Genomic DNA, 17,112 nt, shown 5'->3' with positions numbered 1-17,112 from the left:
ACCCTGGGATCATGACCTGAGCCCGAAGGCAGACCTTAACTGACTAAACCACCAAGATGCCCCAAAAGGGATAAAGGTTTTAAAAAGATTTCTCTTCACACTCTGTCTAGCTGATCTTATGCAAATTCATGCCTTGATTAAGTTATCACAATTTTACTTATCATCTTTGTGACAACTCCTTCCTACCCTACAACTGCATGCCTGTCCCATAAATTCCAAGTAAATTTGTCTCCATATACAAAGCCTAAGATTCTTCTGTTGAAAAACAAAACAAAACAAACCCAAACAAACCAAAGAACAAACAGGAAAAAGGGAAAAGAAGAAATGTTATGCTCTCAATAGTAATGTAATAGGATGGCTTTGGGCAGAAAGCAAGGAAATGTGGGTCTCGTGGGTAGGGCTAGATGAGAACAAGGAACTATAACCTAGACTCGAGTAGAACTGGTTTTAGGTGCTAGGGTTTGAAATGGCAGGAGGTGGGTGGTTACTGTGTTTGTTAATGAACTAGGGTTCTCGTTAACCCATGTGAGACTCACTGACCCATTCCTAGTGCTGGTGTAAGGCTTTCCCAAACAGCCATTAGAAACTGGTTTGAATAGACCTAGTTATAGGAGACAAAAAGTTGGGGAACTTGTAACTCCAAAGTTGGAACTTTGGAACTTCCAACTTGGAACTCCAAAAAACAGTGGAACTTGGGAGTAATACCAAACTTAAACCAGGCAACCTTATGAGTCTGGGGCAGTGAACCTTCAATCCCCTGGCCATGGCAGAGAGATCTGGGGTGATGAATCCTGATGAGAATGTGCCTCTTGTGGCTTCTAATCCTTCACTCCCTCTCTGCAACAGAAGTGTGTAGCCCAGGTACTTTGCCCCATGACTTTGCAAGGCCCACTACAAGCAGAGTATACGTCCCACTCTGTTGACTTTGGGGTTTGGCCCTATTTTGACTGATAGAATATATGGAAGGGACAGTGTGCTAGTCTAAGCTGAGGCTCCAAGAGATGTCCTATCATGGATTTTCACCAGCACTCCTAAACCTCTTTCTTCTGAAATGAGAAGAGTATACTCCAGGGATCATTGCTGCTTCAGCCTGGGTTCTAGAATGAAGACAAGTAGAGAAGACCTGAATCCAACTCACGTCTTGAAGCCAAGTCCAGCTGGACTGCAGAACAGTGAGCAAAAGCAATGTATATTTGCTGTTGTAATCAACTGACAATTTGGGATTGTTATAGATCATAATCACAGCAAGAAATAGCTAATTAATACAGATGCTAAGCCTCGGGAGGATCTCAAATATATAATTATATGCTTGAAATTATTGGTAGCTCTCCATTATCCTCAAGATGAAATGATATGGAGCACAGGCTTTTGTCTACCTACCAGGCCTACATGTACTTTTTTCACTTGCTCAGCTCACTTAAACTCAGCTGCACTGAACTACTTGCTTCCTAAAAGCACCATGTCATTTCCTACCTCTTTGCCTTTGTCATCTGATTGCTTTTGCCTGAAATGTCCTTCCCTTCTTCTATTCCCCAATTTGGACCATAACCCACTTCCTTAGATACTATTCATTTTCTGGTCTTATCTATGCTGGTGAATTCCCTGGGAAGACTAGGCTGGGTTAGATACCTTTCTTTTCCCTCCCTGCAACAGAAATGTGCAGAAAAGAGGATGAAAACCATTTTTCTCTTTTTCATTAGGTAGAGACCCTTGAGAGAAGGGATTTTATCTGGTTCATCTCTGTGTATTCTGGGCCGGCATAGTGCCTGCCTCAGTGAGTGCTCAGAAAGTATCTTCTGAATCCATTCTAAGGATGAAATTCATCTCACGTTTGGAGAGGATAAGTTAGGAAGTGACGCAGCCATGGCCAGAATCCACATGTTCCCAACTCCAAGTCCTTTGTTTTCTCGCTGGCGCCAGCCTGCCTTACGGAATATTACCTACACTTCTTTAGTGGAGCATAGCAACATTAGTTGTAGGCAAATTGATTTTTAACATTAGCCTAAATTAAGCATCATAGGGAAGATAAGTCTCGTGATTTGCTGCACACCAAGAAATATATTCTAAAGTCACATAGAAATGAGTTTCACCTGATCTACATTCAGATCACATTCTTTTTCACTAATGTGAGTAATCAAAGACCACTTGTGTCTCTGGAGAGGCACCCTAGAACTGGGGAGACCTGAGTGATCATATATTCACTCCTTTGGGTGTTCAGATGAAAGAGTCTAGAAAGATCCAAAGAGGTTTCACAACTTCACCAAGGTACCCAGTTTCAAAGCAACGTTCAAGAAATCAAATATCCCAATTCCTAGTCCAATGCTATTTTTTGGTACACTTAGGCAAATATTTAGTCTTCTTTGGTTTCTATTCTGGCATTTATCACTGGGTATCATGTCAGTCCCATAGCTGACCTCCTTCCCTGAAGTGACCGGAGACTAGCCTGGATAACGTGTCATTTTCTTTCTCTCTCTGTGGTTTTACAGTATTGTATGAGATGCCCTTCTGTGGGAAAGGGGAGGAGCAAGCAGACACAGGGAGGGTGTATGCTCAGGTTCAGCTCTTCCTAGAATGAGCCTGGGCCATGTTCTCAGTGCTGGGCAACCTCATTCTCAGTGTTGGTGGGGAGAGAAACAGAGGAAATGGAAACTGTGTGAAAACTGGGCTTCCATAGTATTGTCTAAGACCAGGCCCTGTGTTCAGAGACTCCAACCATTTTGAAAAAGTTCATGGGATACCATGGCAAGAAATGAAGTAGAGGTTGGTCAGAGGCAGCCTCCAGGCTTTAAACTAGTTTTATTTATCTCCACCCCAGCTCCTGGTATATTGACATATACTCTGACGGTTATAGACAAACTGCAGGGTATTCAAAGGAGAATACCAGGCTGTTGAAGATACTTTATATCATGGACAGGAAGGAACAGCTAGAAAACATGGGGAGTGTAGACTGAAGGAAAAGATACTGGGGGTGTTTGATCATATTCGAATATCTGTCAGGGCAGAGCTGGCTTATAAGAAGGCAGCTGGATTCTCAGGTCTACTTACACATTCTGTCTCTGCAATATGCTGGTTTGGTTAAAAAATATAAGAAAACACTGGCCTTTATGCAGATATATAGTTCGAACGAGATGTTAGTTGCAATATGGAATCTGAAATCATATTAATAAACTTTTTATACTCTGTTGAATCCATTGGTTTAGTTTGCATTTTGGATGAAACTTTCATCCAGGCATGGTTTTGTAACATCATCCATTGGTCATTTGGTTCACTGATTTAGGCAACTTCCATATGTTAACGCATTTTATTATAGAGTATGAAACTATCATAGTTGTTATATCACCATCAGTAGCTTTAAATCAGATAAGAATTTAAAGGTTGAGGGGCTCATGGTGGCAGATACAAGATTTCCTAAACTCTACCTTTGGCTAGAAAGCTTGGATTTTTATCATTAGCAACAACTTTCAGTTGTTTTTCTTGATGTGACAGGCTCAGTTCATTCATTTTCAATATGCCTGCCAAATTCTCAAGTCTGAATAACTATAGTTTATCTGTCAGTTATTTTTTCAAGCAAAAGTGATGTTTCAGGGAAAAAGTGGCTAGTTCAGCTTGCAATTCAACCAATTGTACAAATGTTTTCCCTTGAGATAACTATCATAATTTAGAATGCCACAAAAGTATTTTATGTGTACATAAAACTTTGTGTACCCTTTTTTGTCACAGAATACCAAAATGACACATATGCAAGAGGTGAGATTTAATACAATTAATAGTTTTTACTGCTTTGTCAATGTTATAGACTGAATTGCGTGCTCCCCTCAATTTATATATTGAAGTCCTCTCTCCCAGTACCTCAGAAGAATGTGACTGTATCTAGAGATAGGATTTTTAAAGATATGATTAAGTTAAAGTGAGGCCGTTTGGATTGGATTAGGATGAGTCTTAGGGTGGACCCTAATCCAGTCTAACTGGCATTCTTATAAGAAGAGGAAATTTGGACACACAAAAGGAAGGGAGAGCAGGGCTATGAATACACAGAGGAAAGACCCTGTGAGAAGGTGGCCATATACAAGCCAAAGGAAGAGGCCTCAGGGATCAGCTCTGTAGGCACCTTGATCTTGGACTTTCAGCTTCTGAACTATGAGAAAATAGATTTCTGTTTTGTAAACTATGTATGTGGTATTTTATTATGGCAGCCTTGGCAAACTAATAGTCAATAATACTTTAAAGCAACACTGAATTCCCCGCCCCCCCCCTGCAAATACATGGAGGTAGAGAACACAATGACTACTAACACAGAATTGATGCCCCTATCTTGATCCATGCCAAGGCGCTAGCAGCATCACCTATCATTGCTTTTGCACTATTAGTGCAAATAGCAACACAATGAAAAGGGCAAGGAATGTTTGGTATTATTGTGAAAATAGTTCTGACCTCACGGACTCCTTGCAAAGGTCTTGGGGACTCTATAGGTCCATGGTCTGCCTGTACTTTGGGAGCTACTTACTGTTTTACATCTATATTTGTGCTGCCAAAGCTGCAGTGGCAACTGGAAGGCCCAAACTTTCTCTATGGCTCCCGCACTCTCAACTTGTTTGCTAGTGATTAGCAGATCAATTGTAGCAGATGCTTTGATTGATCAATGAATCTGACCATCAGAATGATGATCAGAAGCCTAGAGCAGCAGCCTCTAGTTCTGTAAAAATTATAAATATGACTCAGATTCTTTGGTTGGATTCTCTAGAGTCAAGGACCATGGATATGCAAGTGATTTGCCACTGGTTTCTTTTTTTGGGATGGTACACTGGGGATCAGATGCTGGATCCAGGATAATTGTGCTTTGGTGACAGAGAAAGAGCTCAGTGAAGTGATAGAGTCTGACTACATTGTCTTCAGTACCCATTCAACATTTCTGTGGCAGTGCTTCAGACTTTCCATTAAAAATAATGTTTACTTATTTAATTAGTTTATTTATTGATTAATTGATTTATAGCATTTGAGAGAGGGGAGGGGCAGAAGGAAAGGGAGAGAAATCATCTCAAGCAAAGTCCACCCTGAATGTGGAGCCCAACACAGGGCTTGATTTCATGACCCTGAGATTATGACCTGAATCAAAATCAAGAGTTGGTTGCTGAACTGACTGAGTCACCCAGGTGCCCCCAAGGCAATTCATTCTTAAACATTTCAGCATGCATTTAAAAAAACAAAAAACAAAAATATTTTCCTGCATAAGTATAATACCACTTCCCACCTAATAAAGTTAACAATTCCCTAAAATCATTTAATAGCCAGTCCACCATCAAATTTTCCTAATTCTTCCCCAGATGTCTTGTACAGATGGTTTTTAAAAACAGGAATCCCATTAAAGATTATGCATTTCATTTGGTGCTAAATGTTTTATGTTTCTTTAACATGTGTTTGTCCTCCTTCCACTGCTTTCCCTCCAGTGTATGTCTTTTTCTTCCCATAACACTGATTATCAAAGGGACGCATCCTGTTGTCCTGTAGAATATCTCACTTTCTGGATTAGTCTCATTGTTTCTTTGTGGAATCCTGTATTTTGTACTTCTAGCTCCCTCATCTTTTTTTAAACTTAAAGGTTGGATTAGGTTTATTTACTCATTTGGGGCAGGAATACTGTATGGTGATGCTGTGTCTTGTGTACTACATCATGTTAAGATGGACATGATGACTCAATGAGGCTAAAATTGATCCCTAGGATAAGATGGTGACAGAAAAAATATCTACCTTTTGTAAAGTTACACATTCCCATTGCGACCGGCAGGTAATCTGAAATTTTTAAAGTGTTTTAGATGTTTTTTTTTTGGCTTGATATATTTTTTTCTGCATGATTTCTTACATGAAGCGGGAGGCTTATCTTATTTCTTCTTTCTGTGGCTGTGAGTGCCTCCAGTCTGCTATACCAGAAAGAAATGTTAAAACTCAACACTCTATGCCGAAAAATTTGTATCTATAAGAATTTGCTCTTTTAGAAAATAAGCAAAAGTGAGAATTTCATTTAAGTGTTATCTGTGAATTGTTTATATTCCCTGAAAATGGGCTCTTCTGATTTTATTTTGATTGAGTTGATGTATTCTACCCTTTAAGTCATAAGCCTTGTTATTTTGCACAACCTGGAAGGAAGTCTGGGTATAATTTTATTCTCCTCTGCGTTGCTTTTGCTCTTCTAGAAATAAAAAGAGAAATTGGACTTGGTGTGCTAGCTGGTGATTGTAATCCCAGGATGAAGAGATTAATCCCTATGCTCTTGGATCAAACATATGCAGGGTCAAGAGAAAAGTGAAGGAGAGTCCAGGACTCGTAAGCTCTCAGATCTATGGTATTAACATTGACTGATCCTCTGAAGTGAACAGAAGTATTGCCTGGTTCCCGGGAAATATCTTTCAAAAACACACAGTTTAGGTGAGTAGGGATAAATTGTGTCTTTGCTTGGTGATGAGGAAACTGCTTGGTGGCATTCTGTCACAGAAGGAGATTCCTTGACTCTGAAATAATATTCCTGATTGTGCTAGATCTTTCACTATCTTCAAAGACCAGCTCAGGATTCATCTCCAAGATCATTTCCCAGCTAACTCTACCTGCAAAATTTCCCCTGCCACCATCTGTTTACTTACTTGTGACTTTCTGATAATTCAGATTTTATTTATGAAAAGTCCATATTCTCCATCACATCCCTTGGCCATTTGTCCAGGACGGCCTGCTAGCAACCTCCTAGCCACCCCTACTCCCTCATTCCACAGTTTGTCATTTGAACAAGACACATGAACTGTTAGGATTTGGAGATTTGGTGTCAGAGGTTCATCTCATGGATCTGCTTCTGGTTCTTTAAAAAAAAAAAGACTCTATAAGCATGTCATATTCCAAGGAAGAGAAATTCAATTCATAACAATCACTTTCCAAGCACTTGTTTTATTTTGTACTAGGCATCGAACTCTTTGAAGGGAGAAATTTTGTAAATCAGCCAGACACAGGTTCACCTGGGTTCATCATTTACAAGTGTGAGACCCAGCAGCCAGGCTCACAGCCATTGTTACTTCTGTTCTCTGTACTTCTTCCACGGTATTTTACACTGCACAAGGATATTTAATAAATGTTATTAAAATATGTGGTTGGGGTTATTTATCACTGATAACTTTGGTGATTCGTGCCCACATTCTGCAATGATTGTAGTAGGGGATATGGAGTAAATCTCCAAAGAAAGGAGTCGGGGCTCGGCGACGCGCGGGGGGTGGTCACGCCAGCGCCCCTCGCCGCCCGGCCGGGCCCCTCGGATGCCTCGCTTCTGCGCGGCGATTTGCTGTAGGAACCATCGGGGACGAAAGCTGAGTTGTTACCCGTTTCCTCTACATGGCAAAGAAAGACTTGAAAAATGGTTAAAGAATATGAAACGAGATTCATGGGTACCCAGGAAATACCAGTTCCTGTGTAGTGACCATTTTACTCCTGACTCTCTTGACATCAGATGGGGTATTCGATATTTGAAACAAACTGCAATTCCAACAATATTTTCTTTGCCTGAAGACGATCAGGACAAAGACCCTTCCAAAAAAAAAAATCTCAGAAGAAAAAAATTAGATGATGAGAAAGAAGTGTGCCTAAAAGCCAAGTCACAAGAATCATTTGCTTCAAATGAGTTAAAGAAAAATACGGTTAATACAAATATCCTCCCTGAACACACAGAATTACGTAATTCATCTACTTTGGTGAAGCCACCAGCTGCCAAACCAGAATGTATACAAAATAACATATTAAATCTTAATCTGCTTAAACAAGATATTGGAATACCAGTATCTACCTTGGAAACTTCAGTTACCCAAGACATAGATATAGGTGGTTTTCACACATTTTTTGAGAATCTAAATTCTACAACTATTACCTTGACAACTTCAAACTCTGAAGATGTTCAGCCGTTTTTGGAAACCCAAGAAGTGTTTGAAATAACTGCGAATCATCTTGCTAACCCAAACTTTACAAATAATTCCATGGAAATTAAGTCTGCACAGGAAAGTCCATTTTTACTCAGCACAATTACTCAAACAGTCGAAGAGTTAAATACAAATAAAGAATCTGTTATTGCCATTTTTGTACCCACAGAAAATTCCAAACCAATTAATTCTTTTGTATCTGCTGAAAAAGAAACTGTGGAAATGGAAGATCTAGACATTGAAGACTCCTTATATAAGGATGTAGACTATGAGACAGAAGTTTTACAAATTGAACATTCTTACTGCAGACAAGATATAAATAAGGAACATCTTTGGCAGAAAGTTTCTAAACTACATTCAAAGATAACTCTTCTCCAGCTACAAGAACAACAAACTCTTGGAAGATTGAAGTCTTTGGAAGCTCTTATAAGTCAGCTAAAACAAGAAAACTGGCTATCTGAAGAAAATGTCAAAGATTATAGAAAATCATTTCACAACATATGAAGTTACCATGATATAGAGTGTAAAGAGTTTAGCACTATGACTTTTATATAAGCTTTTTGTAGCCAAACTAAATTATATGTAACTTTTTCTGGTATAAAGTTCTCATCTTAAGCTAAGAAAATGTTCTAATGTTAAAAACTGCATCCCATTCTTGTAGTGTTCATTATTAAGAAAAACAAGAGAGTTGTTGGACTGTAGGGAAGAAGTTTCGCCACTTGGTAATCTTCTAAATTAAAGTTAAAATAGAGTGAATAAATAATATGACTCATAAAATGGGAGAACATGGAGATGGTGAAAGGAGCCCAGAAGAGAAATCAGGCTTGGATATCAGTGCCAGTTCTACCTTTGGCATGTGATTGGGGCGAATTACTTTGGAGCCTCAGTCTGTAATCTGTACAATTAGGGCACTTACAAAATCTAGTCTGTTTATAGTTCCTTTCCTTTCTATTAAGATACTTTTTTAATAGAACAACTTTTTGGTAAGGTAATACATGCTTACATAATACTAGATGTTGGAAAAAAAAATACTAGATGTTGGCTAGTATTTGATGTTATTTGCTATTGGATTATCCTCAGAATTGAATTCTGTGGTATTTGACTTGTTGACTATAGTTATTTGTAATAATAGTACTCCTTTTATAATTTTATTCCACTTGAGTGATAATAACCATTAGTCCGGTTCATAGGAGAGGTACTTTAAACTTAAAAGAATATGTATTTCAATACCCTATATGTAGCTGACTATCATAATACATAGTCAGGTAATCTCCTTAACATTCTATATTTAAGGTTATAATTTATAAACCAAAAATTGTAAATCATAACATATCTATTTAATGTGTAGCTTCTTTAAATGTGTGCTTTTGTCATTTTTAAATTCCAGAATGATAGAGTACTCTTTAATATTATACAGGCCCACTTATATATATGTATTTTATTGAAATTTATAAGCAAGAAACTGTAGATCTGGAATGATCTTAGACAAGCAAGAAAGGAATGATGGTGATGTAAATAAAAATATTGCTTATATCCATGAGAAATTTTTTTTAAATGTGAAAAAGAGTGGGAACAACAGAAATGTAGAAAATAATGATTTAAAATTGACAGTTAATATAATTGAATATGTTACTGATTATAGTATTGAGCAAGTTCCTATCAGTTCTTTTCTTTTCCTATCAGTTCTTATCACACTTTACCTTGCCTTTTTTTTTTTTTATAAAAAAAATACTACTACTTAATCTCAAAGGCGTGTTTTGAGAATTCAATGAAGTAACATGTTTTTGGTTCTGGAAAATAGGAGGTGCTCAATAAACATTAGTTGACTGCACAGCAGATAGTATACTAACTGTTTTGTAAATTCATAGTGATTATTTTCAGCCACACTTTATTTTTTCAAGCTAATACAATTCATTGGCATTATATAAATATGTATTTTAAATATGAAAAGTTGATTTATTGGTATTTTTATTATGGGAGAAAAAAACCATAGATTTTTGCATAAATTATGTACAGATAATTGGTAGAATTAATGTATTTAAGTATTCCCATGCTCCATTTTACAATACTTATTTGAAATAATTACTGTAGATGAAAATAACTTTAATAAGTCATTATAAAATAATGTTTCAACTCTGTTTTTACCTGTGCATATTGTAGTTATTTTCTCTTTATTTAAAATTGTAGTCTACTCAGGAATAATTTAAACTGGTTGTATTTCTTTAAATTTAATAAATTATAAATATTTAAGATATTTTCTTGGCTTGCCTATGTTCAAATCAGGGTGTTTCCAGCCTGTTAATTTCTATATTTGGGGGTTCTGGCCAACTCTATTTCTTATCTGGATTATTTTAGTCTCTTAGCTAATCTTGCCAGTGTTTTCAGTCCCTTCCATATCATTCTAGATTTTGCTTCAACTATAGAGCTAACTATATCATCCACTCACTACTTAACTTTCCCAGAAATCAAATTACTCTTGAATATAGAATAAAGCCAAGCTTCTTACCATATATGATTCTCTCTGATTTGCTTCATCCTGTGTTCTAGCCACACTGGACTACTTAGCATTTCCAAACATACCATACAGGTGACTTTCTTCATGTTTATTTTATTCCCTAAATTCAACCAGTCAAAATTATAGCTTTGGTTGAATTTTGTCTCCCTTTTCCCAGTCAAAATTGTTTCCTGTCTACTCCTACAGAAAACAAAACAGCTTTGTTTTATAATACTGTAACAGCATCTGCCTTATATTTTTTTTTATATCATATTTATGGATGTTCTTTTGACTAGATTGTAAGCTCTTTAAAGCAGAATTTTCATTAATTACTTGTTTCTCTGACAGCGTAATTCACTCAATAAATGTTTGGATGAAAAAAAAATAAAGAAAGAAAGAAAGGATTCGGGGGAAGGGAGCAATAAAGCTCATGCATTAGTTTCCCCCAGACACTCAGAGGACTCCTCCTCATACTGAGACATACGTAGGGGATTACAACTGGGTGTTTTTGAATAAAGGCTTAATGCACTTCAATCTCCGTGGTAGCCCACCACAGTGAAAAACAGCAATACAAAAACGCTCTTCCTTTCTCCCTTTCCTTGGCACTTTGCCACCCAGAATACCTCAGTTTCCTTTCACCGTGCTGTTATTGTGGTGAATTGCTGTAAAACTCAGAGGCACAAAATTATTACAGTCAAAAAAATCAATAAAATACTAAGAACCTGGGAAAAAATGGACAAAGGACAAATAAAGAAAGTTAGTGCTTAACAAACTTAGAAAAATAATTTAACCTTCTAGTAATAGAAAACGTAAAGAAAGCATTAACAAACCATTTTTTCCTGACAGATATTTAAACAACACTTTTGTTAGAAAAGGTGATGTTCCCAGTGCTGGCAAGATGTTGGTAATGATATAAATAGTTATTTTTTTTATTGGAAGCTAATTATTTAATATCAAGAGGGTGGAAATATTCATGCTAGTTTGAGGAAATCTTTTCACTCCGAGGAATTCACTGTGGGAAAATGCTATGTATGAATATAAAGTGAGGGTTATTATCCTCAGAGAAGAGAGAGTGCCTTATATTTGATTCCTTACAACAATTTTAAAAGACAGTATATTATGATGCTTTTACACAATTTTATTTTGTATAGTTGAGTACAGTTCAGTGAAGACACATTAACCTAGAACCATCTCAATCAATGCTAGTTCATGGCTCATCAACAGATGAGATTAGTGAAAGATGAGAAAGTAATTTAACAAGGATTTAGTACTTATTTTAGCAATTATTCTTGAGAATGTGAATGTTTTATGAATAGTATCATGGTTCCAAATTTTTTTTTTCCAAAATGTTTCAGTGATAGTTTCATATATGGATTCATAATATGCTTTAACTCAACTTACACAAATGATTTTGATATACTCTGGAAAAATGTTTGAAGATTAAAAGAAGCAGCTCTACTGAAGACAAATACATTGATTTGAGATGCTTGTGGAGAATTTGAATAGAATTTTATGAATTATGTGGATGGAAAAAACAGTATTTCAATATGATATACTATGTTATAAAATATGTGATTTTAAATATTTACATGTAACTAAATTAATACAGTAAACATTTTAAAGTAGAATTTGACAATTTCAGCTACAACTCTAAGGGTTTATATATCCAAGCTGGCTAAAAATCTTTATTTTGAATCCTCTAAATAGGGAAAATGAGGACTGCTTCAGATTCACATATAAACAAACTTTATATATGTATTTTTTTAAGTTTTTAAAACTTTTTAAAAATTTATTTATGATAGTCACACACACACACACACACACACACACACACACACAGAGGCAGAGACATAGGCAGAGGGAGAAGCAGGCTCCATGCACCGGGAGCCCGATGTGGGATTTGACCCCGGGTCTCCAGGATCGCGCCCTGGGCCAAAGGCAGGCAGGCGCTAAAGCGCTGCGCCACCCAGGGATCCCTCTATATATGTATTTTTACTCATATACATATATGTTAATTTAAATCTTTTTTAAAGATTTTATTTATTTATTATTTATTTTATTTATTTATTCATGAGAGACAGAGAGAGAGAGGCAGAGACACAGGCAGAGGGAGAAGCAGGCTCCATGCAGGGAGCCCGATGTGGGACTGGATCCCGGGACTCTAGGATCACACTCTGGGCCCAAGGCAGGCGCTAAACCGCTGAGCCACCCAGGGATTCCCACATATATGTTAATTTTAAATAATGAAAAGTTACATACAGATATGGTCATTACAGCATTTTAATATTAGGAAAAATGTAGAATGTAGAATGCCTCTAAATTCTCAATCATAAGAGAACTGATTAAGTAAACCCTAGTATGTTTCTAGACATAATATTAATATAGTTCACTAAAAATACTCATTATCAGCTAACATAAAGAACTGATCATATAATATAATGTTAAAAAAAGATATAAATGTGTATATGGAGTATGATTACTTATACAGAGTAATAATCTATACGTTGAAAGAGAAAACTGGGAAGGAGTGTACCAACATAATAGCTGCAGTTGCTTTTTGATAGTGGTCCTGATATTCTTTCAACATAGACTTTTGTCAGGAATTCTAGGGAGGAAAAAGAGTTCATGTCATTGAGTTCTAGCCCAACCAGATTGTAAACCACTTTCCCAGCATAGGCATCCACCTGAACCCACTCTGACAGGGATGTTTGTTTCCCTGCTGAATGGTTGTGAACAAAGCTATTCCCGCTATTGACATAAATATGGATTTTTTTTTCCTCTTTGCCCCAGTTCTGCCCTCTGCTGCACGCTTTTCTACATGGGCAGGTTGATGTTCTCTGTGTGCTCCAGCTGGGCCTCTTCTCGGACACATGGGAAGAGACAGACCTGCTCCAGGAGACTCCAGACTCGCCTTGAATGATCCACACTAAGCTTCCAAACAGAGAACAAATTTCCATCTTTCATTTTGAGCAGTGTTCCTGAGTTTTGAAAATTTCACCTCGGATGTGTTAGTCTTTAGCTGTTATCCCTATTAACATACAATGCTTCCTCCCTCCCACTCAAACCTGAGAAAATCCAAAGCCTCCATCTATTTTTTTGTCACTCACTAAATAGTGTGAATTGGTTTCAGATCGTTTCTTGATAACAAGTTTTGATGGGAATAGAACAAAAGCATATGAGGAATGTGATGGGGAGGAGGACCCAAGGAAAAGACACAGAAAGATGAGAATGGGGGAACCATGGATGACCTACACTCCAGTTTGCAGAGGGCTGCCAGGGGCAGCCTCCCTTAGCTATCACCAAGACTTTGGATTATTCAGACCACAGCTAAGCACTTTTCTGGGCAGGGTGGGGAGGGTGGATTCTAGAGGATTGAAGCCTTCTGCATTTCTTGAATGCTCACATTTTCTTTCAGCGACCCTAAGAAAAATATCCTAATACCGACCTTTATATTTTTTGGGGAAGATCGGGTTAATATCAATTCAAGTGATTAAATACTCTTGCATCAACAACAGTATTTTATCTGGTACTAATGTTTCTTGTTTCTTTCCTTGCACTCTGTCCCTGTCCGTCTTATTTTTCTTAGCTTTACTAAGTAGGCAGTGCACAGTAAGGACCATTTTCTTGGTGTAAAAAAATAGTAAAATCTACAAACTTAGGGAAATCCAGGGTACAGTCTATTACAGACAGTTGAAGTACAAGGAAACGACCTTGTGAGGCTTGGCACAAACTAGTATTGACACTCTAAATGACAGAATTCCTTTCCCATTGTCTTGCAAGTGGAGAGAGGAAAGGTCCTGTTTCTCATGGCTTTGAATACCTATCCAGAGAGTGATCACCTCACAGGATTTGGAGAGTGAGATCAGCAAGGTCAATGATAAGAAGGCATTGTCAAAGTTTTGGATAGATTTGCAGGTTTTCCTTAGGTCCGTGTAAATCTGTAATACCTACTTTCCTAGGTAGGTATTCCTACCTACCTTAATTCCCTTAATTCCCAGCCTTCTTAAATCTTAGTAAACCCAGTATTCTTAATTCCCAAAGGAAGCATCTCTAAAGATGATCGAGACAAAGTCTCCCAGTCTCTCTTTGCGCAGGTGCTAGATGATTGTTGGGATCATGAGTATGGGAATTTCTAAGAAGCTGATTCTCATGCCCTGCCCTGGGTAGTTGGCGGTTATGACTCACATCTGCTGTGAACTGGCCCAAAGCCAGTGGCTTTTGTTCTCTGAATTGAAAAGGAACTCAGAAGTGGGGTGTTAGGGGGTACAGGGAACCACAGGATGTGGATATTCTGGGTCTCCCATGCCTCATAAAGAAGATGCATCTGTTGGATTAAACAGCTGGTAGAAGACTGAATCAGCAGTGGATATGAGCAGTTTCCTGGCATCCAGGTCCCACTAGTCCCACTACTTTCTACCTCTCTCCCTTAGAACATGGGCTTTTCCAGGTTTATTAGCCAATCTGTGTAGTCAGTTCTGACTATTGAGATCAGTGTGATGGTATGAACAATGCTGAACAAAGAGATCCTTCCTCCAGATGTGATGGAGACCAGCTGGTGTGGGGCGTGGAAGCCAAAAAGCCATGGCAGAGCCATCTTAACCCTTCCTGGCAAACAATCTATCCAGAGAGAAAGCCACTGTAGGAAGAAAGTTTCTCTATTATTTTTCTCATTAAAATAGAGGTTAATAAATCTCAGTGCAAAATCATCTCCCCATTTCCTACAATCAATCTGCAATGATAGTTGAGTTAATTAGTGTATGTAGGGTAGATCTTTACTTTTCATCACTGAATTCTCTTTGTGCAGAAACAATGTTCAGGACCTAGGAGAAATATATCCAAATGGAATGTAAGTGATTAGAACCCTGCTTTATACATAGATAGCTCTTGGAGTCTTTGCATTGGAGAAAGGGGAAAGTCTTACTCTGGAGTCAAAGTCACTTAATTTACCTTAAGCCTCCAGACTAACACAAGAGTATGTTGACTTTTTCTAGGTTTCTTTGGGTGGACTAGATGTGCTGTAAGTACACAGTAGAATGAGTTATGATATTAGGAGGACAAATTCAGACCAGAGAGTGGGAGTTGTCTAAGGTGACAATGCTTCTTTCTTCCAATGAAGGCACATGATCCGGACAGCTCCTTTTACAGTACACAGAACTGGTGCATTCAAGCCGTTGCCTTATAGCTTCAGAGTATCCATATATCCTGTAGAATCTAAGATTTAGTTTCTGAGCTTTTATAGGGATGATATGCAGATAGCTCAAACCTTTCCTTTCAATTCGTGTGGCAAATTACAGTGATGAAGTAGTTGGTCCTGGATTTAGGTAGAAACTGCCAAGTCTTTCTGAGTTAGGTGCCTTCTAGAGTCATCAATGGAGTGCAGGCTCTGTCCCCCAAATGGTGCTCCAGGAACAGAGCTCTGAGAAAAATGCCCACAAATGGCGCAAGGTGGAGCTAACTTTCCAGAAATGCATGGCATAGGTGGGGTGAGGGTGGGGTGAGGGTAGGGCTGAGAAACAGGAACAGGAATAGGAAGGGACCTGGTTTACTTCATTTTCCTGTTGAGATGCAAATGTTCTGGGAACAATTAACTTGTGGGGTATAAGGCTTGGGATGAGAGACGCTAGAAGGAAAAACCAAGAGGTGGAAAGTTATAGAGCAGCAATACTCTTGTGTGTAGACTTCATTTTTTTTTTTTTATCATTTGTTTTTATTGAAGTTCGATTTGCCAACATATAGTATAACACCCAGTGCTCATCCCTTCAAGTGCCCTCCTCAGTGCCCATCACTCAGTTACTCCCACCCCCCATCTACCTCCCCTTCCACAACCCTTTGTTCATGGCCCAGAGTTAGGAGTCTTTCATAGTTTGTCTCCCTTTCTAATTTTCCCTACTCAGTTCCTTTTGACAGATGAATGGATAAAGAAGATGTGGTCTATATATACAATGGAATATTACTCAGCCATTAGAAAGGATGAATACCCACCATTTGCTTCGATGTGGATGGAACTGAAGGCTATTATGCTGAGTGAAGTAAGTCAATCAGAGAAGGACAATCATCATATGGTTTCACTCATATGGGGAATTTAAGAAATAGTGAAAGGGATTATAAGGGAAAGGAGGGGAAATGTTACCACTAGATTTCAAAGAAGAAAGTATGATGTTATAAAGAGGAGCAAACTTAGAGAAAGATGCTTAGAAATTGATGCTGTGAGAGACATTAAGTGAATGATTGGTATGAAACAGGAACTCAGAGAGCAGTTTGTACTAATGTTGGACTGTTCCAAGGTTATCCAAGTTTGAACTCTTTGCTCCTGATAGCTGCCTGGGTTAAGAGAAATGGAAGAGAAAATCTCTATAGAGATTTCTGAAGAAATTAAAAAATTTAACTCGTACATTGACCTTGTGATGGAAATAAGGATGCACAAAACTCTTTGGGAGTTAGCTTCAGAAGAGAAATACTAGATAATGAAAATAAGCCCAGAGCATTTATGGAAAAAGAGAAAATTCCATGCACAGAGAATGGTCAGATTTAACTTAATATGGAACATATAATTTTCCATTAGAATATTGGTGACAGCATTTCAGTAAACTTGGGTCTGGATGCCTTGTGTTGAATAAACATGGCAGCTGGTATTCTGTGTGAGTTCAATCAGGGAGACACAAGGGACAATTCTTT

The 17,112-nt window shown here is 37.9% G+C and overlaps 2 protein-coding genes across 5 annotated transcripts in view; one reads left to right on the top strand and one right to left on the bottom strand.

Annotated features, from left to right (window-relative positions):
* LOC607937 (T cell receptor alpha variable 9-2) overlaps positions 1 to 17,112 on the bottom strand; it is a 544,059-nt gene that overhangs the window by 105,065 nt on the left and 421,882 nt on the right. The window lies entirely within an intron of this gene.
* On the top strand, positions 36 to 9,231 carry LOC100685214 (THAP domain-containing protein 5-like). The gene is given in 2 exon segments (XM_038544139.1): positions 36 to 8,414; positions 8,416 to 9,231. Coding segments are annotated over 2 exon segments (1,173 nt in total). The 5' UTR covers positions 36 to 7,289; the 3' UTR covers positions 8,464 to 9,231.

The sequence above is a fragment of the Canis lupus genome, chromosome 8 (genome assembly GCF_011100685.1).
Source record: "Canis lupus familiaris isolate Mischka breed German Shepherd chromosome 8, alternate assembly UU_Cfam_GSD_1.0, whole genome shotgun sequence".
In the NCBI taxonomy this organism is placed as follows: Eukaryota; Metazoa; Chordata; class Mammalia; order Carnivora; family Canidae; genus Canis; species Canis lupus.
This window is presented reverse-complemented; position numbering and strand designations above follow the sequence as displayed.